The sequence below is a fragment of the Poecilia reticulata genome, chromosome 17, assembly GCF_904066995.2.
Source record: "Poecilia reticulata chromosome 17, P_reticulata-male-v2, whole genome shotgun sequence".
Taxonomy (NCBI): domain Eukaryota; kingdom Metazoa; phylum Chordata; class Actinopteri; order Cyprinodontiformes; family Poeciliidae; genus Poecilia; species Poecilia reticulata.
In genome coordinates, this window is record NC_088846.1 from 16877562 (window position 1) to 16905310 (window position 27749).

The window sequence follows — 27749 nt, forward strand, 5'->3', positions numbered from 1 at the left end:
AATGTTTTTGTGTCTTGCACATTTTGATGAGTGGTTGAGGAAAAATAGGTCATGTAATAATTCTAGCTCAGTGAAAAGAAGACATGGATTACTTAAAAACAAAATGATCTAGTGTTCTTATCTTAAAAAAAAAAGAAAAGAAAAAACATGAAACAAATGCTCAGATTTCATCAATAAATAGTGGTTTAATTCAACATGTATGGCTTATGTACAAGTGCATTAGGTCTGTTAAAATAAAATGAAATCAGACAAGTGATGCTTAGAAATGTACAATCCAAGGTTGTTGTTTTTTTTGTTGTTTTTTTTTTTACATTCATTTGAATCTCCCAACAAAGAGATTTTGAGTCGCTCGACTAAGAGAAGCAAAACCTGAAATGTGTGCATTGGGTACTTCATCCTCCTGGACAATAATCGGCTGGATTCAACATTAATTTACCACTCCTTTGATTTGTGATCATTCATCTTATCTTTCCAACAATAAATGTCAGCCCTATAGCCTCAGTCGCTGGTGCTGTCGTTGCTCTACATTGCCTTCATTTCACTTGGAGTTACACGTGAACCAAAAACCTAATAATAATAAAAAGTTGGATTGGATGCAAATGCGAAAAAAAAAAAAAAAAAGCAACGTAATCTCTCCTCTTTGCACTGAAATAGCTGCATGGAAGAAAGTGAAGTAACAGATGTAAGAGGAGACAGTACCAGTGTTGTGCTGTGTTGAAGATCAATATAGTTTTTTGTTTTTTTTTTAACTTCAGATTTGCATTTAGATTTCAAGTATTCAAACTTTAATTTGGCTGCACACCCAGATAAATACTAACACACACATTGAAGACTCAGCCAACTGAGGCATCCACCCACTCACAAACATGGAAATGTAATGCAAAAGTTAATGTGTGACTAGTAGTCCCTACATTGCTTTCCAAATCCAAATTCCCTTTCACTCTTAAGTATGCCAGTCTATTTTAAATGGTTGCAGTTCCTTGTGCTTTGACGTGTAGTAGCATTGAACGTGGCATACACTATTTGCATCTGAAATAAGAAAACCACATGAACATCTTAGTTACACCAATAATGAAACAATCAAAGACCACCCCTAATCAATCAGCTTTTTTTCCCTCGTATCAAACGTACATATTCGAAAGATTTAAGAGTTTGATCGATCATTCAAGCAATCAAAGATATGTAGCATTTTCAACAATTAGCAAAGTGTAAGGCTCTTCACAGGTCTTTCACATGATAACAGAGAATTTTATAGGTCTAGTGATGGATTGAATCCTGACAACACCTTAACATCCCTGGATAAATAATCTACAGAGTTTTATCACATTTCAGATCACAAGACATTGTCTGTCTTTCAAGGTATACAGTACGGCACTATTATTGTTATTATTACTAATGGTCATTGTGAGGCTTGTTGTAAACAGTAGCACATCCACAGTCACACATCCTCCTGTACACAAGTATTAGAACTTCAAAAGTAAGAAGTACGAAAGTACTACAACTGTTACACAAGTGACTAAGTCAAGTAGGTTGCAGTCTGGAGGTGGACTTTTGGAAGCAAATGTACTTCCATGAGAAAAAGCATTTCATTTTGTCAAAATCAATATGTCAATTTGGAACATGTCATTTTGTGTAGTGTATTGCATGTTTTTAAGAGTAAGTTGTGCATGTGTATGTGCGAATATGTATGTAAGGAAATAATGACGTACTATGTTAATGTCATAACATGATTTAGAAAACACACATACACACACACACACCATAGGTTATCAATGCAGCAACGATTGGCAATCGCATCAAACATTTTGGACAACTCATTTTTTTTTTTTGTTTTTTTTTTCCTCAAAGATTTAACAGTTTTGTTTACACTTTCACAATAGATTTCATGCTTTATCCCCACTGCACAAAAATAAAGTGCCACCATAATAAGGTGCCACAAATACTGTAATAAGGATGATTAGCTCTGTACATTAAGGGCACACCAGGGAGAATTATGAAAAATAATACTTTGGAGATAAAAATAAAACAAAAACAAAACTGAATCAAGCTCGAGAGTTAATTAACATACTTGGTCATATCTAGAAAAAAAGAGGATTTGCATACAATTAGTTTCACTGGCTGAAACAACTCTCAAACAAAAGTTGCTCCTTATCCACAAAAATCACCATGTGCTAAAAAAAAAATAGCTGTTTAACTATTTCTTGCTCACTTTAACAAAAAAAAAGCAACACATATAGTGGTATTCATTATTTAGTCTGAGAAGAGTTTGGAAACAAAGACTGATGTTACGCCACATTTGGATTTGCATATTCAGATGGGAGTGCCATCTATTTTTAACTGTGCCTTTCTCTGATTGCTTTATCTAAGAGGCTGGTTGTCAAGTGTTGGCAGAGAAGGGGAGAGCAGTTATTTTTTTCCCTCAGAAAAATACATTTCATAACCAAACAAAAACAAAAAAAAAACAAAAACAAAATGACTATCAAACACAATTGCAATCGATGCTATAAATGTTCATAAAATGATATGAAATCCAATGAATTTGCAAATCTCATAAGGGATGCCTCAAGAAAGAAGCCAGTGTCCCACTGAAATCCCGTTGCCTTCAAGACCCAATTCTCTCGAACATCTCATTAAAGAAAGAAAATCAACTGGAATTATTTCAAGTGAATATAGTTGTCTGTTGATTTCATGGTGCAGCATATGGTTAAAAACAAGGTCATTTTTAGACAGCAGTGGACAGGCATATTTGTCCTTTTCTATGCTGAGATTAAATGTGCTGAGACATAATATTAGGGTCAAGAACCTCATTAGAAATCTAAAATTATGAAGTTAGAGAGAAATGTGTTGGGTTCCCAAAGGGAAAACAGCCTAAGAGATGGGAACTCTAGAGAAATTGGCACATAAACAAACCCAGTCATCCAAAATTCAACATAGTACAAGATCAACTTCACATTCTCTTTATAAGTCTCCCATAAATTTCCCTGGACAGGAAAAACACTGTACTGCTATTTATGTTTTGGCACTACATCAATGTTCATTTTGGTTAGGGCAGTATTTGGTATTTGTATTTGGTGAAAAAAAATAAAAAAAATAAAACAAGGTGTCAAATTTAAATCATTTACATTTACAACAGCAAAAGTACTTTGTAACATTCCAATTTTCTTTGTCCATATGTAAGGCCTTTTTCATAGACGCAAATTAAAAACATTTTATTTAAGCAAAAGCATTGGTGGCATCCATTGTTATCGTTGGCTTTTTCATTTCTTCATCAGAGCTGATGACATCTCTGTAATCATGGGCATTCAAAATGACAGTGGTTTTTCCCTCTCTCACCCAAAGTTGTTTAATTAATTTATTTATTTATTTTCAAAAAAAATAAAAATAAAATAAAAAAGAAAGTACTTTATACGCTGGTGATTTCCAGTCATGTTCCTGAAGAGCAGATGTTGACATTACATCGTTACAAACCAGCCAGTGCGGCAGTCTCTCACTTGTGTGGTCTTCAGTTATTGGCGAAATCCAAGATGACATAAGGAAGGTTGGAGAAGCACTGAAGAACATAAAGCAGCTTGTGTATGACAAGTCTGCTCAGATCCAGTTTGGAACAGTCTTCATGAAGTACCTGAAGTCTGGGCTTGGCAGTTCTTGTTCCCCCCTCAGGCCCCCAAGCTCCATGCTGTTTTATAGATGTAGGTGGCTGCCTCTTGGTGCGACACATAAAGCTTCACATTTTTTATTTTTTTTTGGCTGCAACACATAATCATGTCGACGCTGTGCTGTTGACAGTGTTGTTTTCTGTGCTGGAAGTCTCCCTGTCCGTGGTAGCTATGACACCAGAGTCTATGGGGGAGGACACAGTGCTGTCCATTAGAGAGATGGGAGCTGCCTCAGCAGGAACTACATCCACATTGGAATTTGACTGTACAGAATCTAAATCTAGAGAAACGACAGAATCTTGTACAATGTCTGTGGATGATTCTAGATGTAAGGTATTCACAATGTCTGTGACAGGGAGGACAGTTGGACTTCTTGCTGGGGTGCTGACGGAGGAAAAGTCAGCAAAGGGTGTGGGATCTGAGTCAGTAGGTGGAGCACACGTGTGTCTTGGTGACACAGCTACTAAACTTGGAGGAGTAGAGGAATGAGAAGAGATATCTTTACCATTGGAGGACGCCAGATCTAAATGAGGTGGCTGTGAGTTTCTAATGTAAGGAGTACATGCAGAATCAAATATCTTTTCTACCTCAAGGGGAATATCAAACTGTGAGGCAATGGGGGGTGAAGGTTGGGCAGGTCGGTCCAGGTCTGATGTTGGAGGGAGGTCTTCTAAAATACCAGGAGCGTCCTCAAATACCGGCGGCTTGGATGTTGTAATGACCTCATCAATGTCATTTTCCAGTGGGCTCGGGGACTCTAGTGTTGAACTGGGTCGGGGCTCAATGACAGGGGTTGTGCAAATCAACAAGGAGGCCGGCAATGTTTGGGGGACAATTGGAGGTGAAGAGCCATGCAAAGCAGCAGTCCCAGTGCCATCCTTATTTTTAGGAGAAGGAGCCGTGTCATTTACTTCAAGACGGATATTCTCTTTTAGTAGGTCTGCAGGTTCCTGAACTGCCAAAAGTTCTTCTGCATCTGCTAAAAGTGGATCTGTGGCGCATGGGGCTTTGTGTAAAGGACTGGAAGATAGCAGGCATTCTTTGTTAGCTTGTATGATGAGGTCTTTACCTCGGGTCATTGCAGAGACTGATAGTGGAAATGGAGAGGAGTGACCGCTTGGGTCCTGTGGCTCAAGCAGGTCTGGTCCTTCCTTCAAATTATTGGTTACAGACAAATCTCCAGTTGCCAAAACAGTCAAATCAATTGCCGAAGAGGCAGTGGAGACCATGGTTGACAATGCAACGTTGGCTGTCTCATGCAGTGGTGTGTCTTGCACTCTGGAGTAATCCCTATTGGGCTCTAGTTGATGGAGCAAGAGGTGCTGTTCTCCCGGTTTCCTCTGGAGGAGAAGTGGCTGACGAGTGTAGTTCTCACCATCGTCGATGGTCTCAGGGAGCGACTGGCTACGGGTCTCAGGCAAGAGAAGAATGCAAATAATGCAAATGAGAGTGCAGCAGGCAAAAATGATGTGGTGAAGGAAGTAGCCTTTTTGATTGTGGAGGTCCATGATTGGTGCAGTAAGCATGCCAAAGCCGGCACTGGCCAGCACCAGGCCCACACCACCACCCCTGCAAAGAAAGATATTAACAATGTTATTTAAAGAATGCTCATATGCATATCTTAAAACAAGATACAAACATTGACACCTACCAGAAATAAAACCAAGCCTTACCCTGGGTATACCTCCAAATCATTGCTGTTAAATATGTATTCTTATGATCTGTTATATTTTCAAACAGCAGCACCTGACTCTCAACTCTAAGTAGTCTTTTGCCTCCTATGGCATTACTGAAATGCAGCACCAGATGGTGCTCGTGAGGCATTTTCTTTGGAGTTCCTTTTAAATGACCATACTTAGCAGAGATATCTGCAGAAGAACAGATTTTTTTTTCCTGAAAGCAGTTCAATTTTGTAATTCAAAGATTCACCAGGAGGTAGAGCCAGTAACATAACTTTAGAAACGGTAAACATCAAGTCAGCAGTGTTTAGAATGCAAATAAATAAACAATAAAAAAACCTTAAACGTTAAATACCAAATGAAATGACATAAAATGGGAACAAAACAACCCTCTCTACTTTTACACATTCTCCAAAACTCTGATGGATGTTGACAATGGTGTAGATTACCTGATTACAGTGGGAGTGATTTCAGCACAGAAGAAGATGCTTAGGTTGCTGACTGCGTGGGAGGAGAACATACCGATGATGGAGAAGGCAATGGAGAAATTCCTATTCAGCGTAGATTTTTTCTGTTCTGAAGAAGCAGCAGACACACGAAACAATTTAACTCAGCACCTTATATCAAAAGGTAAATGCATTATAGTACTTTGTGTAACGTTTCAATGCATTTTTTAGAAACGTAATTTTGTTTTTATTTGTTAGAAGTGTAATTCTGTCAAGAAACAAATTACAGTCGTTACAGTCTACATAAAGAGAGGCACAAAATAGAGGCTTGTAAGAAAAAGTATAAGCTTTTGTGTGAGGGATACAAGACATGATCTGAAGTTATACAATACATTATTACTTATACATTTTTAAGCACTATATTGTGTTGTGGAATGTGTGGCAGTGACATATTTTACTGGTTAAATATTCAACATTTAACCAGCTGAATATAAAAAGAAAAGAGCTAAGCAAAAAGAAGATTATGATATGAATAAAGACCGCAGTTACTTAACACAACTTATCTTCCCCACCGCAGCCATGATAACAGCAGGGACATAACCAGATGGATCAGGCTGTTTAACATAGTTGTAATGTGGACAGCTTAAATCCAATAAATGTGTTTTATTACATGAGGACAGAAGAATCTGAAGTTTCAGAGACTGAAATTGAAGGTCATAATTCAGCATTTTATGGCATTTTATGTTGCACAAAGTGGTAAAAATCACATAAACTTTTAAATCGTTTGGGTAAACATTAAACTGACTGCACAACAATCTATCTACACAACTACACACTGCAGTGTTATAACTGGGAAATTTGAGATCTTCTAGTTTCCCATTGAGGTTCAAAAAAGAAACCAAAACAAATAAGTCGTAAGATGACCATAACTGCATCCAAATCTTTATTACGATCTCCTTTCTGCAGCACTGGCAGCTAAGAAAATGCCACACAAGTAACTTTCAAAACCTTGTCAAGAAAATGCATTAACCCGTGTGATATGTTTTAAATGTGATGATGTGTTGTTATGGAAATTTCATCATCAAGGAATGAGAATTTGTTTCCATAATTAGAGAAAGATTAATCTTTGTCTTGAAGTTTCTTTATTCGAAGGCAAAAGCGTTCGAAGACCCTTCTCACTGAGCGCAGTCAGGAGAAGAGCCCTGAACAACACACATCACATCGTTATATAGTCACAGTAAGATAAAGACCCACCCAAAGTCTGATCTTATCTCTACTACGAAATGGACCACAGAGACAATCCTGACCCCCACCTCATGAACTATCCCTCACCTCATGGAGAGGAGGATTTTATAGCAGGAAAGAGAGCTGATAAGGATTTCAGGAGAAACTTCTAATTCTTCTTTGCCATGGGTTCAGGTCAAATAAGGGTACAAGCTACATTCTACACCCGTCAGTCCTTTAAGACAATCACCAGATCAAGCATTTTACCCAAGATGTCTTCAGGTCTCTTCTGCTATCACAACTGTCGAAACATCTAAACATTATCTGCAAACTTATTTAATGGACAAACACATCTTGCAGAAATACAAAAACAAAGCAGATATAATCAGTAAATAAATGAGACAAAGTATCATCAGTTCCATCAAAAATGAAATAAGACTGACAACGAAATTTTCTATTACAGTGTCAAAATGGTTCAATATGATATCGTATCAACAAATTAGGTAAAAAAAAAAGTTATCAAAGCAGAGGCAGTTATTTAGTGATTAACATTTTATCAAAACTATATCAGCAAATGCAATTAGTGACAATATAAGGAATAGCCAGCTGGACCTACCTATATTTAAATGATTGCTGTACTTCCAAAGCACTGAAATGACAAAGAGATGAATGGATATGGATTAGTGAGAAAGTGGGAACAATCATCACAAGCACTCAAACAAGAAATTAAAACCTGGTCAAACAGTAGGTGTAGTTTGTTACTGAACAAACAGTGCTGTGCATTTTGGACCATCTGGAGGACATTAGACATAAAGTGACTAAAACATGCAATTTGTCGGGTTATTACTCTAAGAACAGCAAAGAGTAACTATTATCGGTTCTTTTGTGTTTTAACACTTAGATTAAAGGTTTCACGAATCCTAAACTATGCATAATGAATTTCTGAGCCGTGTACTAACGATTCAGTTCAGCTTTGAACACCTCATGTATTTTGGAATTAGAACCAGAGATATGATCAATTTGTGGTTCAGATTTTTTGGGAAGCTGTGTTGTGCTGCCATATTGTTTTACAGTGCTCATACAGCACAAAACAGTGGGGGGTGCTGCTGCTCCCAAGTGAGTGCACAGAAAAACAAGAAGCAGAACAACAACCCCTCCAGAACATCCCACTGGACAGTTATGTTGCTCAGGTCCAAACCTGCCACCAACTACTAGCAGAAAATAGGATTATAAGGTGGAGATAAGAATATAAAAACTACCAAATGGTGTAATGTTTCACATTCAACTGCAAACACTTTATCTACACTTGTGACGCAAATATTTTGGCAGAACATTATGTACATTTCGAAAGCATGTGTTTAGAATCATTTAAGTTTCATGCCCTGCAAAGCATTCCAACTCATAATAACGGCATGATTGAAAGCTACAACGGATAATTGTCTGCCCGAATTTATTTGTGAACTACAAAATAAATGTCTAAAATGTAAATAAACGATCATTTAAAAATGTCTGCATTTTACTTACTTCTAAGTTTCTTAATTTTTCTGAACAAACATAACACAAAACTGCATTTCATTCATTAATTGACAGTTTTTATTTTTTTTTAAATAAACAGAGCCAGAGTTGATTTTTTTGTGTTTATTCAAGGTTAACTCATCTATATTTTTTTGTTCCAATCCAGAGGTCTGAATGATCCAGTTTAAAAATAAAGCAAACCACAGTTTATCTCAAACAGGTTCTTCTCTCCAGGACAGCGCTGTGTGTTGCTTCATCCATATTCTCCTCAACATTGACTATCCTTTCTGTAACTTTTAAAATAAAAAAAATAAAAAAAACAAAAAAAACAAAAAAATAACATCCCTATAGCAACACCTCCATATGTCACTGTAATGATGTTCAGGATGCTGTGCAGGGAGTTTTCTATCACACATAGCCCTTTGCATGTTGGCAAAAAAAGAGCTTCTTATATATGGTCTAATTCAAGAAACCACACTGGAAAAGGTGTCTTATTCTAAAAAAACTGAGGAATTTTCCCCTTTTTTCATGAACTACTCACAATTCAGCAAGCCCAGCTGCAGTAGCGATGCCAGAGCAGTGATGATCATGAACATCAGAAGTCCACCACGCCGGCCCATCAGGCCCACTGCTGGGCACAACGCAATGCACGATGCCACTGCTATACCAGCCTTGGTGTAATATTCTGCATAGAAGTCACGGAATATGGTTTTTTCCTCATTCTCTGGACTCACCATGCTCCGGGCAAAGCAGTGGTGGATCCCATAGCCTGTTAACCTGATTAAAAAGTAAACAGAAAATCAGGCTGTTAGGAGAATACAGTGGGAATAACGCATTTAATATCGTCCTGTTGACTCTCTTTTCAGCTTATGATACAGAAAAAAAAGAAGAAATGAAAACTCACAAATGTAAACATTGGCTTACTGGCACAAAAGAGCAGAGCTCATAGGCACACACATTAAAACCAAACATCCCCATTCTCTCTTCTGGCTGTCTAATGTTTCCCACAGGCAGAACTCATGTAAAATTTATGCTAACTGAGGGAGTCAGGGGCACCGCACACTGAAGTATGGATACAGCTACAGATGAGACCTCAGATGGAGAGATGAGAAGAGGGGAAATCCCATCAGGGATAAAAACAGAGAGAAGCAGCAAAGCAGAAGATAGAGCTGAAGATCAATGTTGTATTGAACTCCCAGGTTTATATTGGCATTTTGAGTGCACCAAATGGCGGCGCTGACTGGCATTACCCCCACCCATTTATTTATGTGAAGCAGGAGCTCCTCCTGCCATTGTTCTCGAATCCTCGCATGCATTAGAACTCGGAGACATGCACGTTTCTCCAGCATCTGCACGAATTTGACACTTACGAGTTGACGCACAGGACGACGATGTTCTTCCACAGGTTCCTCGTACCAGCCATTTTCACGATGCATGTCCTTTTGGGTTTCTTCTGAAGAGCATTTTGTAGTTCTGGGAACAAACATACAGGGCAGTAAATGAAACACATGAAAATGCTTTGAGATTTTATAATTAAAAAACAGTTTGTTACTTGGAAAAAAAGAAAGCTAATAATCATTAATTTTGGTCAATATTGAAACCACAGCAGTTAAATTATTTTATTCAAACTATTCTTCAGTGAGTGTATTTAAAGAACAAATTAGTAGAATTTGACCCAATATCTTTTTTTGTCTATTTTCTCTTTATTTCCATTGTTTTGATTACTTTTTGCAACCAAAGTTACACCTGAAACACAAATTAAATAAGTAGAAGGGTAGGCTATAACATTCCTGTAGTACAGTGTATTTTAAGACAATACATGTTTTTGTAGTTCTCTAATTTTGCCTTATTTTGTTTTCCTAAGATTTCAACAAATATTGCAAGTTTTGCCCTCCAGATTACTGTGTATGCAGAGAAACCAATGACTGCAGCATGCAGCAGTTCTAGTGCTGAACATGACTACTAAACAGGTTGAGTATCAGCGATCTTCAGCTCTGGTCACTGTGAGATAAAGCATCTACACTTTTGAATAAGCCAGGCCACAAAAGTTCGATCAGAGATTTCTCTGCGGTTTTGTTCCAAACAATAGCACCAAGAGCAGCATTCATGGTGAGCCATTGAAAAGACAACACCCATAGGCTACTGAAGAGCTGACAACAGAAACAAAGCCACCTTAGCTTTTCCTTGGCTGCCAAATGAGCTTCACAAATTTGACATATACTCGTCTCATATGTTAAGTGTTTAGTATATAAAATTTGAATGTTTCCATAGAGTTTAGAGTTTAAATGTTACGGCCTCCATTTTTTTTCCTTCAGACTTGCATACATGAAGAAATTAGGTTCTACTTTTGTTTGTTTCCAGCTCAGTCTTATCATATTTATTAATTTTAAATATTCCGTTGTTTGTTTTTTTTAATTTACAAAGAATTAAGTAGTGAGGGCTTAATTTGTTTATTTTTGTAATGCTAGAAGATGTAGTTAAAACATGTGTAGTTGAAAACACATCTCTGACTATAGTTTAATCTGATGAGTTGAATCATTGCAGAAGTTTATTGAAAGAAATAATAAACTGAAACCTAATTTATTTCTGTAGAAATGTATTTGTTTAAAGACAAAACATACTAATATAGGTAAATAACTAGCAAAACTATGAATAAAATAAATAGCTAGTAGTTAGTGGCATCCCTAGTGGGGAACATAAAACCTAAAAGCTATCTGTACTGATCCGTGCTTTAATCCACAGATTTACAAAAGGTAAAGATTTATTTAGTTTTTTAATCCTGCATTTTTTTTTTTTATTCCATTTTCTAAAGGTGTTACCCAGGAGGATTATATTTTGATGCAAATTTCATGTCATGCTTGTCGCATTCTTTTCTGGGCAGTTGACATCATTTTATCCCCAGGAAGAAACTTACAAAAGCAATCTGAACTTATTATATGTGGACAAATTGTTGGACAGTGTTTTTTTCTTTTCTTTTTTTTATATGGATTCAAATACAGGCAGTTATGCTGACACGCACAAAAACTAGCAAAATGTTCTTTAAATCAGTTGCGAATCAATAAAAGGAAACCTTGACATTGATCCAATAATAAAGCCACACAATATTGAGTGCGCAGGTTTCACGCGAGACTCGGCTGACTGAATATAACAGGTTTCTGAGAAAGCAACACACCCTGTACAGCAATGTGACGCAGCACACAGTGGATGTTTTGATACTAGATTTGAGGTTGCCACAGAAACACACCTCTGATATGTGGCATTGTACTTTCACGTCGACTCAGAAAAGTGTCAGCGTTCCACACCACCCCCTGAAATTAATCTCGGGCTGAAAGCCCTGCAGTCTTTCTGGTGATTCCCTGGCCAAGACTCAAAACACTGAGTAAGGTTATTCCTGCTCACATCATCGAGTGAATTTTCCAAAGATGGCGTAATTAGCATCATTTTATGCACTGCATGCGATAGTGTGCGGGAGCTCTTCTTGTACTGAGACAGCCTATAAGTCTGAGAGGGGAAAATTTTAAGCATACGGTAGCAGATGTTCTGCCCAACTGCTGCATCAGCTCACATCCACTGTTGTCTAGTAAAAAAAAAAAAAGAAAAAAAGTGCTACTTTAACAATCAGTGGTTCCCCTTTGGGCTTGTTTCCAGAAACGGATCCTTTTACGTTTCAAAGTTGCTTGATTTCTCAGAGCAAAAAGTACAAAAAGGCAGCATGTTAATCAGTGATTCACTTTTACAGCTCGACACAAATGCAATGTGCCATGTCATCAACACAGATCTGTCTGCTTTGGCTCTGACTGGTCCCCTGAGAACAGAAAAATTTACACAGGGTCAAAGTGCCTGACCTGCCCCCATCTGCCATCTGACCATTTGCTTCAGCTCATCCTCAGTTGTGCGGGCCGTAATAAAATTAATAAACGCTTGAGTGTGTCATAATGTAATGTGCAGCTCCCACTGCCACCTCTTTAGTGGAATGTTACTATGGTAACAAGACAGGAAATCCACATAACCTTGTCAATTTGTCTAATTTAGGAAAGCACAGCTGGAGAAACGAGTGTCTTTCAGACTGAGTGGACAGGCTTGGCATATGACAATAAATAAAATGCTTTCACTAAATGTTTAGCTGAATCTAACTTTTTAATATACCTGTGCATCTCAGTATATTAGAATAGTAATGAAAAGTTATTGGATTTCACTTATGTAGTTCAAAAAGTGAAACCATTACACAAATTCAATAAAAACAAAGTGATATACTTTTTTTCTGTTCATTTTTGTCAATACAATTTAATAAAAACTCAAACTTCAGTTCAGAAAATGAATACCAATAGGTGAAATCTTTGTGACACAGATAAGACTGCCGACTGGACACTTTTTCAGCAAGCCTTTATTTACACTCTCCAAGGGGGGATGGTAAGCCTCAAAATGTCATTGCTAATAATGCTGGCTGTTTACAGCGCACTGTATCCAAGAATACCAATAAAATCTTAAGTGGAGGGAAAACGTGTGGTAAAAAAAAAAAAAAGAGTTCAAGAGCACCATGGATAACAGAACCCTGGAACTGATGGTAAACGAAGCCATTTTAAGAGTCTTAGTGGTCCCTCTGATCTTAACCCCATAGACAAAATATGAGGAATTACTGGAGAGAAGATAATAGATTCCAGAACAAACACTGTAGATAAACCAAAGGTCATTATTAAAGCAACCTTGACTTCCATAGCAGTTTAAAACAAAAACCACAGGCCAATCTCCACGCCAAATGCATTATTGTGTTAATACATGCAAAAAGAGCTTTACATAAGTACCAAACGCATATACTGCACAGCACATTGACACACTTTCCAGTGGGCCAACGTTAGTGAAATAAAGAAACCAAAATACGTTTTTTTCTTCCACTATGTTTTCCATCAATATGCTTTGGACACAGACTTCTGTGATCAGTCAACTTGACCTTTTGTGACATATTTTAACTAAATTGCTGGTTTTCATTGGTTGCAAGCCATAATTATTGAAATTTTCATAAATAAACTATTAATATATTACTGTGTGTAATAAATCTATACAACACGTAAGTTGTACTTTCTGGAATGAGTTACAAAAAAAAAAAAAAACTTTTTTCAATCACATTTTTGATTTATTGAGACGCACCTCTATGACATTACAAACTGAATCTGATATCTATGAATTAGAAAATGTGATTGGTTTATTACCTGCGAGGATGTTATCTGCATCATGTTCCAGGTTCACTTTATTTTTCTTTTCTATGTGTCCCATGATCCATTTGGATCGGCAGTACTGCTGGGTTGCCAGCAACCAGCGCAGCGACTCAGGGAAAATCCTGTAAAATAAGTGGGGGGTGTTTTTGTTGTTACAGAGCAGAAAAAGGTCAATGCAATTAAAAAACATTTCAACCAGTTGAAAGACTGGTTGAAATGTCACTCTGTCATACACGTTGCCATTTAACCACAACCAGGTTTCTTCCAGCGAGACAGTATTATCTAACTTTAGGTGACACTCTCTCGCAGCCTTTGTTAAAGCTACAGCTGCTGTCATTTGATATGCGCCATTACCAGATATTTGTATAGATATAGGCTTCACAAATGCATGTGGGAGGTTCAGCTTCTTTAATAGAATGATTGCATCTCAAAAAAAAAAGCTAGTAGATTAAGCACAACGCCTGAAGTCCAAAACAATCGCTTTTAAGAGTTTAGAACATGCTAATGAGGTGGTGAATGCTGCAATAAGTTGTTTTGGCTCGTGTCAAATCTTTCCTGCCCGTTTCACAAAAGATTTGGTTTACAAATTTTTGCAGTGCAGCACAACAATCCCCTCAATATAGTAGAGGAACAAATCTTTGGAATGGTTGTCAGTGAATTTCTATGGGAGAGTTATCTACACTTAAGCTTTGATCTTTTTGGCCCTGTTTGATCATCGGTCAATTTGTGGAGCTGGCGACTTGCAATGAAAGAAACACGTCTTCACAACCAGAGACCCTGTTCAACTGATTCCCCTACTTTTAAAAGTTTACTGGTTGCTGTTTCTGCATTTACTTCACTGGGCCGCTTTCGAACATTTCTCAATTTTAATGTTACTCTCCCAAACTCTTTCAGGTTTTTAAATTTCGAAAGTTTTCAAAGAACGACATGACCGCACTTAGACAAAAGTGAATGTTACAGTAATTCAAAAACTTAGGAGGCCCCATAAAATATTACATTTTTGTTAATTAATGTTCAACTATCATGGTCTAATCAAAAAATATATATATATGTCTGTAAAATTAAGCATTTTAATTGTACTTACACAGCCAAAAAGTTTATTCTGAACTTTATGCAACAGATCTTAACAGAAATCTATCTTCTGTCTCAGGAAAACCTCATGCCCTCTAATGCTACTGTTTCCACCGTCTGCTGAAATATGTTCAGAGAGACATTTCTTGTAGCCATCTGCCAGTTTCTGGCATTAGTTTGAGGAAAGAGTGCCACACTACTCACTTTCGATCAACCCTCAGCCATGCATGTGACTTGGCCATTTTAGGATGTCCCTTTTCTTACTGTCAGTCAAACTAAACATCTGAGATTTATGCAGGGCAAACCCACTTCAAAATGCTGAGTAGCAACATTTTAATCATGTCTCACTGTTGAGTGGGAATAAATGCAAGGGTGTTCTTGCATTTTCGTTAAACAATAAATAAATAAATCAGTTTGACCCATGATTACATTACACAAGTGTAGATCTGAAAACAGTTACTTACAGAATGCAGCTGGAAAACTGTGGCTATTGTCATGTATGTCTACAGTTTCACTTCTCTACTGGAAATTCCTGCAAGTTCTGCACTAAAGCGATGGACATTTCTTGTGTAGCAATTGCTGATCAGCGATCAGCTATGGAATTTTGTTGAATCTTCTAAACAAAAAGGCTTAGAAGGCATTAATGAGATCCTCAATATGATAATGTGTTAGCTCTTATTCTTTCACATATTGACTATATGCTCATCAATGCTTCATAAAAGTGAAAGAGAGTCACAGCAAAAATAAAAAAACTTCCCTAAATAAATTCGGCAAACACATCTTATTTCCAGCAGATTTTAAATATGTACACACAGTGCACAGTCTCACTGCAATAATGCAATCCTGATGAGCAGCTCAACTGATCAGTACGTCATTCTTCACTCATTCCGTCCTTTTTATTCTTGGATGAATTCTTTCATTTTGCTGGTCTGACCATATGGTAAAACTTTGTATTTTAAAACAATACAAAAACAGAGAACTTTGAACTATCCTGGAGCAAATTGCTAAGTTTTTTTTTCTTCTTTTCTTACCAAATGTAGGATAGCATAAGCAGCAGCGGACAGATGATGACAGCTTGGAGTACCTGCCAGTCGTGACAGAGGTATGCCACCCCGGGCATCAGCAGTTGACCACCCAAAACCACAAAGCTGGCCACCATGGTCATGGAAAACCTCCATGCTGGCAGACACAGCTCGATCCCTGAGGGACAGAAAAGAGAGGTTAGGTAAAGAAACTTTTTATTTTGATATCGGCAGGCTGATTACATTTTCTGTGTATGCATGTCAGTTCACATAATTCTACTAGATGCATAACTTTAACTAATTAGTCTGATTTAGTGACATTTATATTGTCCTGTTACACTTCTACCCTTGCCACACTGTTGAACATCTGCCTTTTGATCTATGCTTTTTGTTTCCCAACCACTTGACAACTCTGACTCCAAGATGAGTCAGAGTGCCATGGAAGTTATTATATGCAAATACTGTAAAAGACAGAGCACCTCATTTGTGCTAAAAAAGAATAAATAAATAAAGGACAATACATCTGAACATAAATAGAAAAACAACACAGCATACATCAGTCTTGTTGCAGTGATCGAGTCAGAAAAGCTCAGGTTAGTTTAATCAGTGGATTCCTGTCTTTTGTTCCCTCATGCAAACATGGTTATGATTGGACTCTGTCAGTGCATTTTACAACAAGAGAAATCAACAGTACCTTAACGTTCTAGATGCAAACACAAAGAGACTGGTCTTGATTAATCAAGCAACAAGATGGAACACACCTGACAAGGAGTGGCTGACAGGCTAGAACAAGATGCTTGACAGTAATACACAAAGACGGGTCTGTATTATTTTTTCTTGAAACAATACGTTTCATATTTTATAACATCTGAAGCAGTCCATTTTGGCACATTTAGACAGTAAATTCCAGCAAAATATTTGTAAAAATACTCTTGCACTGATTTATGGCTGAATGAAGAAAAAAATAGACATTTAGTTTCAGCTCCAAATTTTTGACATTACAGTCATCACTTAACCAACAAAAACATTCTTATCATTAACAAATGAATATTTGTACTTCCTGTTCTGAAGTTGCAGACCAAAGAGAGAGAGAGAGAGAGAGAGAGAAAGAGAGAGAGATAAACTTGAGTTTTTTGTCAGTAAAAAGAAAAGGGTTCCTTGTACTCACTTCTCCACTATCAGAATGCCACTGATTCATTCACCCAGTCATTAGCATGCAGACCACACTGACAGCCAGGAACCCTAGACAGTCCAGCCCTTTATTTACTGCAGTACAGAAGACAGGTTCACACTAAACTATTGAAAATGAGCACTGCAACGCTGCAACTCACACTAAATCCTGTCCTGCTTCATTTCTCCCATTTTTCGCAGATACATGGCTATTGTGTCGAATTGGTTTGCTGTGCTGCCAAGAAACACTCCTCAGACGGGCCTTTCAAGGTGACAGGGCCAGGATTATACAGTTGGTGTTCTCGGGACCAACTTCATTCCAGTAGGAAAGACCGGAATTTCAATTAGGATTTGCCCCCCTCTGAGGACATGAATAATGCTCTCTGTTCACTGACACGATCACAGCTGGAATGACAAAGCCACTGAGCGGAGGGCAGGGCGATGGGTGCAAGACCTGCTGGGTGTGAACCAAGTAACCTCAGAGCTCCCAGTGTGTGTGCTGCTGCGAGGCACATCCCAGCCTTGTTCCAAACTGGGTAAAAATCTCCTGGTATGCTAGTAGAGCTCAAAAACTTGCCATAGACAATTTCTTGTGATTTTCCTCATGCAATGTGTCACCTACAGATAAGACTGAGTGGGAATGAATTAGTGAATTATGGTCAGAGCTTTTAAATGGAGCTTAGAGCTCCTTACTCCTGGTGACCCTAATCTTCTAGCGAATGACTAGCTCAGCATTCCCCAACGCTCCACTGCTCGTGCTTACCCAATAACAGAGATCTACTGATAACTTATCAGAAGCTACAGATAATAATGGTCCAAAGTTGCAAACAAAGGGCGCTTGGAGACAAAACAAGGTAGATATTTAACCCAAATACATACATTTAGGTATGCTGAAAAACGTGGATGTAAAAGTGACATCATCAACAATGATCAGGCCAATTAGTAACAATAATAATCCCCAAAGAAGCTTAGGCTGGTTTGCTGATTTGTGCAATATATGAATATAAGACGACACTCTGAGATGAAACCATCTAGCCTATCAAACATGGCATTCTTAAGGAGGTTCATTACGTTACACGTGAAAGAGGTGCCTTTATCAATGCACGTAGACAGAACAGTCACTCTTTGCACCTACAGACTTTTGAGCCCTTTTACTGATCACATGAAGTTTATATAGATCCACACCATGGCTTGTCTACCTTATCAAGACGCTGATTTTTGCAAATGTGCTTACCAATTCTGAGGAAGAAATTGTCAAGTGAAAGACTAAGATACATTTAGAATTTGTGAATTGTAACGATAACTAACTTTATAGTTAGATTCTGGCTATTCTTGCAGGGTTACACATAAAATGTGCCAAATGCAAATAACTCATTAAATTATACTGATAAATTTAAATGCAGATGGGCAAACTGCCTTCTTCATGTAATCTTTGAATGAGCATATACTTCCCTGATTAATTCAGTCATGAAAGAAAATGCATCTCCTCTGTGTATTGGTGTACTGTTTGCTTATGTTAAGAGAAACAGCTACGTTATCTAGTGGCAAAGGAAAAACATCAACTGATTAGTCACCACAGAGCAAAACAAAATATCAATGTAATCCATGCAGAAATCGCTAAACATTAACAAATAATGCAGGACAGTGTTATGACACTCGAGTTTGCATTGAATACAATCGATCTTTACAACATTTCTAAACTCTGTTGTATCAACTGAGCTTCATACTCTCATTTGCAAAGACTGTGGCAATAGAAATACTTTGGGGAGAACAACCATACTGAAATAACTTTAGAAACTTAAAACTGTCTTCAGTGCATTTAATCTGAACTCAACATATTGTTAAAATTATAAAGTCTCCAGACTAAGTTCATGTCTGTATTAAAGTCTCCTTAAAATGGCACAATCATTAAACAGTATTTTTTCTGATTAAGGCCCACCGAACTTTGGCCTTTGCCTGATGAGACGTTCAAGTGATGGCAAACAGAAACCCCCAGAGATGCATTCAGAAACAGAAAACAGACTGAAATACTCTCAGGGTAAAACTATACAGCACAGTTTAGACCACTGTTAGTCATGAATGCCTGAAAGTACAGGAGACATTGATTTTAATGTTAACCTTCCATTCCCAGTGGAGTATAATCACCTGAGAGGTCCTGGCACAAAGCCAGTGCGTTGGTGGAGCATAGAAGTCCTTGTGCTGACAAGGTCAAAGCACTTTACCAGGTCAATTAAGTAAGTCAAGGTTGATCACATTTTGTTTCAGGGTTGGTTCAGCAAATAAAAACACACAGAATATACTGCATGTGGTGTTTCTTTATGTCTGAATGCATGTGCAACTTCCTGTAAGTTAGAAATCGCTATTTCTTCAACTTTAATTTAACCAAAATAAAACTCCTTGAGATCAAAGATCTCTTTTACAAGAGCGTCATATCTCCTTTGTCCATTTCCATAATGACACATTTTACAGATATATCCTTGTGAAGCTCCATTATTTGTTGTATTTTTCAAGGCAGTTACACCAAAGAATTACCCTTGTAGTCAAATCCACGATACTTTGCTCTAAGCTTGTTTAAAAACATTGCAAAACACTTTTATTCCAATTGTCTTTTTATGACCCTAATTTTTTATCCATTCTAAAAGTGGAAATCCCATCCTCCCACGCAGACACATATCAGCACAGCTCCATTAATTATCTGGAAGTTACCAACTTGGACTTGAGTAACTGATAAACTGCTGACATGAAGACAGAGAAAACAACATGCGTCACATTCTTTCAACTAAAAAAAATTGAAATGTGACCGTTTAGTTTTTTTGTATCAATAAGAAGAAAAGGAAAGGTGGGAAGAATAATTTCACCAATAACAGGTAGTCAATAAAACATTTATAGGGATAGATTGATCATTTGTGCATAAATGGGAACTCTTAATTCATAAGTTTCCAATTTAAAACAAATCTTTCAAAATATTAAAAATAAAAGTGACAGAACTACAACATGCAAATGTTTTAGCAGAGGACATTTGGTGAGCAACATAAAATCCAAGCATTGCAAGAAAATGAACTTTACCCTGCCAAGTGTAAAAAAAAAAAAAAGACTAACACTGCACCTTAACCCATTTGTCAGCAGACGGCTGGAGCAGTGAGGAAGAGGAAGTGTGCTTCATCGATGGAAATCATTTTACTCAGGAGTAAGATTTGCATATAGTTTGCTATGTATGTATGTATGTGCCATGACTCTTTGGATAATGCAACACTACCTCAATCCTTTGAAGTATTTTTAACCACAACGTGTACACCTGTAGTCACATCATCACAAACTGAATTAAGGTTGGAGAAAAATATCCAACAACAATCAGCAGCATTCGCACAAGCAGTCTGAGCAGTATTTCAGACTACTGAAGAGGAACATGACTTTGAGTAGCTAAGCAGATGGAGGTTTTATTGTTCCACAATGCCCCTTGAGCCTTACCTGTGTGCAGATAGATTTTGCCTGAGGTAAGTGGACAGCACTCCTGAGAGAAAGTACCTTATTACGGCCCATAAAGACAAATGTGAAACCAAACTGGCCTGGTTATGCAGGCCAGACAGCACTGCAGGAGTATATCTACATAAATGACCATAGCTGCCTCTAAACTGGTACAAAAAATAAATAAGACGACAAATTGTCTATAAACAGCAGCCTCTTATTCAAGTGATTTTTTTTTATATATAATTATAGCTCTGGGCTCATAGTTGTATTTTCTACAACTATGAGGTTAGATGTGTGTAAATGTATGGGCTTCTAAAAAGTCAATGTTTATGTTTTCAACTTGTTGCTTAAGTGGTTAAATTTGCTAAGTTGCTTGTGAACCATAGTTTGGGTGTCCCTCCGATTCTCAAAGCAGACAATGCTTTGAGAAGATCCGCTTCTAAAACAGCCTTTTCTGACCTCTGGTGCAATAAGGCATTCTCTGTGTATTTAGGGTAAAGTTGAACCATATTTACATTTGTATATAAAAGAATGTGGAAATGATCCTGTCTTCAAATGAGGTGAGCTTGATATTTCTGCAAAGAAGTTCCCTAACAGAACAAATGATCTTGCCCTATGTTTACAGACCTACTTCAATATTATTTCACAATAGAAACTTTACTGTTTTGGAAGGTTCTAACAAATGGGGCTATTCATGCAGAGTCTAACAAACAGACTTAAAATAATCTAAGTTAGTAAAGAAGATTCGTTCACACTGAGCAACATGTGAGCGACACTGAGGAATCTCTGAATGTGAGCAGATACAACAGTGCCAGTGGTAGGGAGAAGCAGGTGACCAGTGAGCACATAGCCTACCCCGCATGACAGAAACCAAAGATGTTTTCCTAATTTAGAAAGTGTAAAACAACACTAAAGAAAGTGCAAGGGTTTCTTTTCGCTGTTCTTAAAGTTCTGAGGAGTGCCTTGTCAGATCAGTGTCAGAGCTCTGTGTAAGGATGTACTTCTGTCCAATGCTTTGGTCACTTTAGTGCCTACTGTGTTTTTTTTTGTGTGCAGAGAGGACAGCTACGACCCGACGCGAAAACATGGGCATTCGATGGATGGGTGTGAGTGCTTGTGTCTGCATGCAGTGGACCTGACCCATCATATAACTTTATGTACTTCCCCTCCCTGACTATACTAAAATAAAAACACACACTTTCCATTTGTTCCTGTGTAAATAATTGCTCATAAAGTACATGTACAAAAGGAGTGACGGCAGACAATATCCGCTTAACATGAAACCTTAAGGCGTGTCAGAAACGCTTTACATTTACAAATACTTTCACCTGGTATTAACTATTATTCTAGCTTTCTCCTCAGCTGAGATTCAGAATGCTTCATATTATGTTACATTAGCCAAGGTTAATAACGTTTTTTTGTTTGTTTTTTTTTATTCTAATATAACATCTATCTATTTATTTATGCATGCAGACAGGTGCCGTTTCTCTAGTGTGTCCGAAGCTGGATGTGATGCTGAAAGGTTTCAACTATGGTCACTTTGAACTTAATTTTTGAGGTACATCTTAAAAAATTAAATGTTGTAAAAAAAATTAAAAAAAAGTAATTTTCAGAAGTTTTTAATAAATTGATTATACTGACACCATCTGTTTCTAATGTTTAACTGTGAAATAAAGCCTTAAAATATTTTACTGTATTAGTGTAAGGAACCTACCGAATATTTTTTGTCACTCACTTTTCAAAATGAGTGACAAAAAATGAATAACTTTTTCACAATATGTATATATTTTTATAGATGTTGATACTGCTGTGACTTTACAGACACACTGATGTCCCACTTCTTCAGTGTTTTAAATGTAACCTGAAAAAATAGAGAAAGAAAGCTGCACAGAATATGAACTTTCAATGTGTAAGATAATTGGAGTTAAGGCAAACATAAACCATCAAATATTTATTTTTCTCATTAAGTTACACTTCAGGCCGTGTTCACACCTACTGCCTTAGGCAATCTTATCAAACAGATGAGTCTCTAGCTCGTCTGTGAACACCTGGTATCAGAATACGTCATTGGACATGAACATCATATAGCCGAGAACTATTGTTGAAATAGGCTGACTAAGAGTAAATGTGAGACACATGATTATGTTTAACTAGTAACTTCTTTGTTTCATCAATGTTATTTAAGATAACTCCTTTGTGCACCTCCAATATTTGCAAAGTGGATCCTCATGCCACCTTAGCTCACTCTCTGTCATGCAACCCTTCCTCTGATTAGCCATATAACAAAGTTTACCACGTTTATCCGCTTTATTCTCATAAAGGGTTACAGAGCAATAATGGCCTATCCATCCTTATTTCTTTGGCTCTTATTTTCTTAAATTCCAATCCTACATTCTCAGAAATCCTCATTTCTACTTACACTCCACATTCTTGGCCAAGCTAAGATTTAACCTTGCAGTCTCATATTGGGAAGAACATTGAAAATACCTCGCTCCCCCAAATTACACACATTTTTGGCTTTTTTTTATCCAAACCCCACATTATAATTATTAAATGTATTCTTTACATTATCACATCTGCCACTCTCTGGAGGCCGACTGCCCCGAATTAAACCGAAGTCAAATTCTCCACCTTTCAAACAGCATTTGCGATTTAAAAAGGGACATGAAATACATGAAAAATTAAGCCAATAAAAACTTATTTTTGAACTAAAAGAAAAAAAGAAGGATCTTAAAGCCTGTAACAGAACACAATCGCTGTGTTCTGGATAGCATGACTCAGTCCACTACAGTGTGCCTTGTGAGTTTAAAGGTGTGGGGGTGGGGGGTGCTCTCTGTATAAAATTAATCTGGGCTGCACCATAATACTGACTTACATGCACTCAGGTTTGTGATGATAAAAAAAGGTTTATTCAAACTGATGGCACCCAGTTGTATAAATAGAAGTCTGGTGTCAAATGGCTTTCCAAGACTATCTGCTAAGCTATTCCAACTCAGCTGTAAACACACTGCATGTCAGTATCATATACAGTATGCTGTTCTGGGGATTGACCGGCTTCATCCAAATATGCAGTGGTCAACTCTTGCTTATTTTTAAATATGGCATTGTTCCTGTTGGTTTGTAGTAGCCTGATTATTGTTTACATCAAACATTATGTTCCCTCCCTCCCCACTCATCTGGTTATTTTATATGAGAGTACACAACTAGAAGCACTCTTTTCCATTTGCAGGTAGTAGCATGTTCACCCTCAGGGCTACAAACAGACAGAAATTGACTTATGTCCAAAATTGGAAAATATATGTTTTTCATACAGTTTTATGAACTACAGAGCACTTTAGATTTCAAGTAATATTCACCCATATGTTCATATATAGACGATTTTTTTCTACTGCACTTCACTGCATGCACAACGCAGAGGTAGGTAAAGTTAAGCCTCGGGTATACCTTCATGCGCCAGACGTCTTCAGAAAAGTCGGACACAAAGAACACCCTTTGACTTGTATACCCTTGCTTGAGGCACGTTGCATTCACTGCAGTGTTTATTTTAAACTGCGGCTGGTGACGCAGAAAATTTGCCTGTGTTCACTGACAATCACAAGGGGAGACTATAGAGGAAATGCATTCCTAATGTGTAGGAATTCCTAATGTGTAGGAATACACATGTATTTATAGTCACGTGTATTTATATTACACATGTGACTATAAATACAACATGTGGGCTCATAAGTAGTACTTCTTTGCCAATTTTAGAAGTCTATTTAACATTTTGCAATATTCCCTCTATGTCTAATAAATGAGCTTGCAGACTTTACACTGGTGCTGGAAAATGCAATGCATGTTGCGTGCACGTTGCTATTTCTCAATAAAATCATCAAAGTAACAAACAAACTTTTATGCTGCCATCCTAAATGAACTACTGATTAAATATAGCTTTAAAATTTGGATAAAATTGTATGTAAAAATTCTTTCCTCCCCTCCCCCCCATCAGATTAATGTGGACTACAGTGGCACCCAGTCTTCAGGGCTGATGATGTAAGACTTCATCGAACATGGACCGGAAAGAAAGAAAGGGATTAGGGTAATATTCTAAAGTGCAAGCACAGTTGAAGCAAGGATTTCGCTCTAACTTTCCTTTATAAAAGGAGGCAATCAAAGTATTGCAAAAAGAAAAACTGATGTTTTTAACATTCAAGACAACAGACTATTTTCAAAACCTCTGAGACCCATTTCCAGGCAAATTTAAGAGTTATAGTTTCTAGTGAGGTCTTATTAGACCACAGTGTTCCCGTTTTCTTGGGTAAGTGCAGTTGTAGTTTTGTCAATACACAAAGCCCACAGGGAAAATATCATGTGACAAAGGCAGAAGTCATGCGTGGTTGAAAATAAGGGTGACAGTATGCCGGCATCAAACTCTTAAAAACCAGAAAAACTCTGCTTAATTTGGGAGAGTTTGGATATAAAAACTGAGATACAATACAGCATAGCAGCCAAGATTTTATCGAGTTATATTGCTAAAGCAGTTTTACATTTGTTTTATTAGTATTTTATGGGTATATAAAAAAAATTATCATTAAAAGCTTTTGTGTACACATAATGTAAGCACAGTAGTCTATCTTTTTAAGTCATATGGTTTTATCACGTCAGTGACACTTGAAACTATATAAATATAATATGGAAAGCAAGCTTTTGGAAAGCTCTCACCTGGAAACACTTATTGTGGCCAATTTTAGCTTTTTATATCTATAATATAAAAATCCATATAAACTATATGCAGAAAATGGAGTTATAGCCTCCCTGTCATAGTCATTAATTATTTACCTTACCAAAAGAGACTACATCTCAGTGTGTGTGAGCGTTTGTGAGAGCCCAGTTCATGTCTTAAACCAAAGACAAAATTATTTTAGAATTCTAATTTTAACCTGTCTTTAGCCTCTCGTTTTAGCAACTAGAACGGTTCGCTTGGCTAGCATTGTCAAAATCCCTGTGGATTGTGGATTCTTACATATGATTTTTTTTTAAAAAGCCATCTACAGACAGAGGCTGACAGCTTAAAAGGGGGGAAAAAAACTCACAGCAATCCTGGTCACCAGTTGAGTTTTTTTTGTTTTTTTTCCCCTCGTCATTCGATTAAATAACCATTGCCTTTCAACCAACTGGAACGGTAACATTTTGCTAAACCATTTAGACATCTTTCATTACTTCAGAGCAGCCTGCACTTTACACCGACAAAATAACTGTCGGTGTAAAGTAGAACTGCTGAATGAATGTACAGTGAGGTGCTGAACAAACATGGGACAAGAAAAATGTACTTAGATAAACTAACAAATATAATGCTGAGCACATTATATTATAAACCTGTAACTATGCTGAATAACTAAAACACATTGTATATTTTTAGTAAAAAAGAATGAACATATTTGTTGAAAAGTATTGATAGGCGATTTCTCAGCACAGTCATGTAACTCTGTCACCTTCTGGGTTGATAATGACTTATTTGACGATTTATTCAACCATAAAGTAGTCTAAGGTGAAAACAATAGATGCAGATGTCAGCATCGCTTTACTGAAACATTACACTTCACAATTCAACTCCATCTTTTCTCCCTCCATCTGGCCACTCCTTTGTCCTGAGAGCAGGCTTAACAGTTGGTCTATTTCGGGTGAGCGCATGAAAGCCTTTCAAGGTATACAGTGAGGAGTAAATTAGAATGACAGGGACTCTGGGGGCCCCATGCTTCATCATATCGTCCCTTACTGAACGCCCCCCTCCCCTCCTCGCTCTGCACTTTTCCCCAACCTCTCTCTGCAGTGGACATTTACTGTGGCCAGAGAAGCTTTTAAGGATCCATCGGCAGAACCAGAATGTTCATCAAATGCAACAGCAGTTATAAGGTTGCCATCAACAAGTTCCCTTCCCCGTCCCTTCTGTGCCACAGAACAAATCATCTAAACCTTTTTTTGTTTTGTTTTTTTGTCAGCAGAGAAGGTCATAAAGAGAGTAAGTTAATCTGGATCAACATTACAGATGGCTCATGCATTACACTCTGGCTACCACGTCATCCACAAGACATGCCTATTGTTTCATTATTAGATTACTGATAAGCAGTAAGAAGAAATATAATAGCAGCATGAGACATACTGGTGCACTCAAATGAAAATAAATTTAATTCAAGTGTGAACCGATTGGCAACAACAACCCTCAACATCAACACTAATGAGAACACATAACAGAGGAATTCTGTCTATTAAGTATTAGGAGGTCACAAGAACAAAATGACTTGTCGCTGAGCTAAGTGCTACAGTCAGTCTCCAGAATTACAGCAGAATTATTTTTGATTATGCCTGAACAGTTGACAAGAGTGATAACGGTGTAAGATTATAAAGTAGGAATGTGATGGGGAAAAAATTATCATCGCGAGTCTGCAACATATGGCGCTGCCATCCATTTTATATCAAATTAACCTTCTTCCTATTCGAGTTCCATGTCACAATATTCTGGTGAATTTAAATGAGAACCACTTTCGATTTCTACAAATGCAGCCAAGTCACAGGCCAGACAAATTTAAAAAACTGGAAATTACAGGGCAGTCTGTGAGCATCATTCTGTTTTTTTTTTTTTGTTTCAGTATTTAAGCTTTTTCTCAGAAAATGTACCCGTTTCTTCAGAATATATATGTGTTTTTTTACGTTGATATAATCTGCTGGTTCTTTATAGGGACTTGTTAGTACTGTCCATCCTGAAACATCCAATCAAATATCAATCAACAAAGAATCCAGACTGTTCTGCCTTATAGTCTACTGCTATTGGTCATGTTCCAGTGCAATATGCAAGGCAGTGAAATGCAACACTCTATGGGCTCTAAAGAGAGACACATATACTTGTCTTTGGATATCAGTTTGAACACAACTTAAGTGCTGAAGACATGAATGGAAATATACATCAAGGCGAATAGGGTTTGAAAGCTGGAAGATGAGACTGGAGAAGTCAGTGTCTGTTCAACAGCTGCCTTTTAGTGCTGGAGAAGGAAAGCATTTGATGTTCAGCGTTCACCTAACTTCCATTAGCTATTAAAGAAACTAACGGGAGACAGTCACTGGTATAAATTAGTCAAGCTAGTTTATTTTTAATGTAATTCCATTTCAGATTTTTTTATGCGTTTGATCTTTAATGTATATATTTCGGATTTAATTGGTTATGCATTGTCTACTTTACCAGTGTGAGCTGGTGCGACAGGAAATTCTGTTAAAAGAGGTGAGAATCAATCATAGTCTGAAGTCAAGCACA

General features: G+C 37.3%; 1 protein-coding gene across 1 annotated transcript in view; it reads right to left on the bottom strand.

Annotated features, from left to right (window-relative positions):
- Positions 1 to 160: 160 nt before the first annotated feature.
- LOC103479561 (solute carrier family 22 member 23-like) overlaps positions 161 to 27749 on the bottom strand; it is a 37015-nt gene continuing 9426 nt past the window's right edge. The window contains exons 5-11 of the mRNA XM_081598560.1: positions 15836 to 16004; positions 13728 to 13855; positions 9891 to 9993; positions 9062 to 9297; positions 7622 to 7654; positions 5785 to 5911; positions 161 to 5225 (exon numbers count right to left, since the gene is read on the bottom strand). Coding sequence (XP_081454686.1) covers positions 3761 to 5225; positions 5785 to 5911; positions 7622 to 7654; positions 9062 to 9297; positions 9891 to 9993; positions 13728 to 13855; positions 15836 to 16004 — 2261 coding nt within the window. The 3' untranslated portion in view covers positions 161 to 3760. The remainder of the gene's footprint in view (positions 5226 to 5784; positions 5912 to 7621; positions 7655 to 9061; positions 9298 to 9890; positions 9994 to 13727; positions 13856 to 15835; positions 16005 to 27749) is intronic.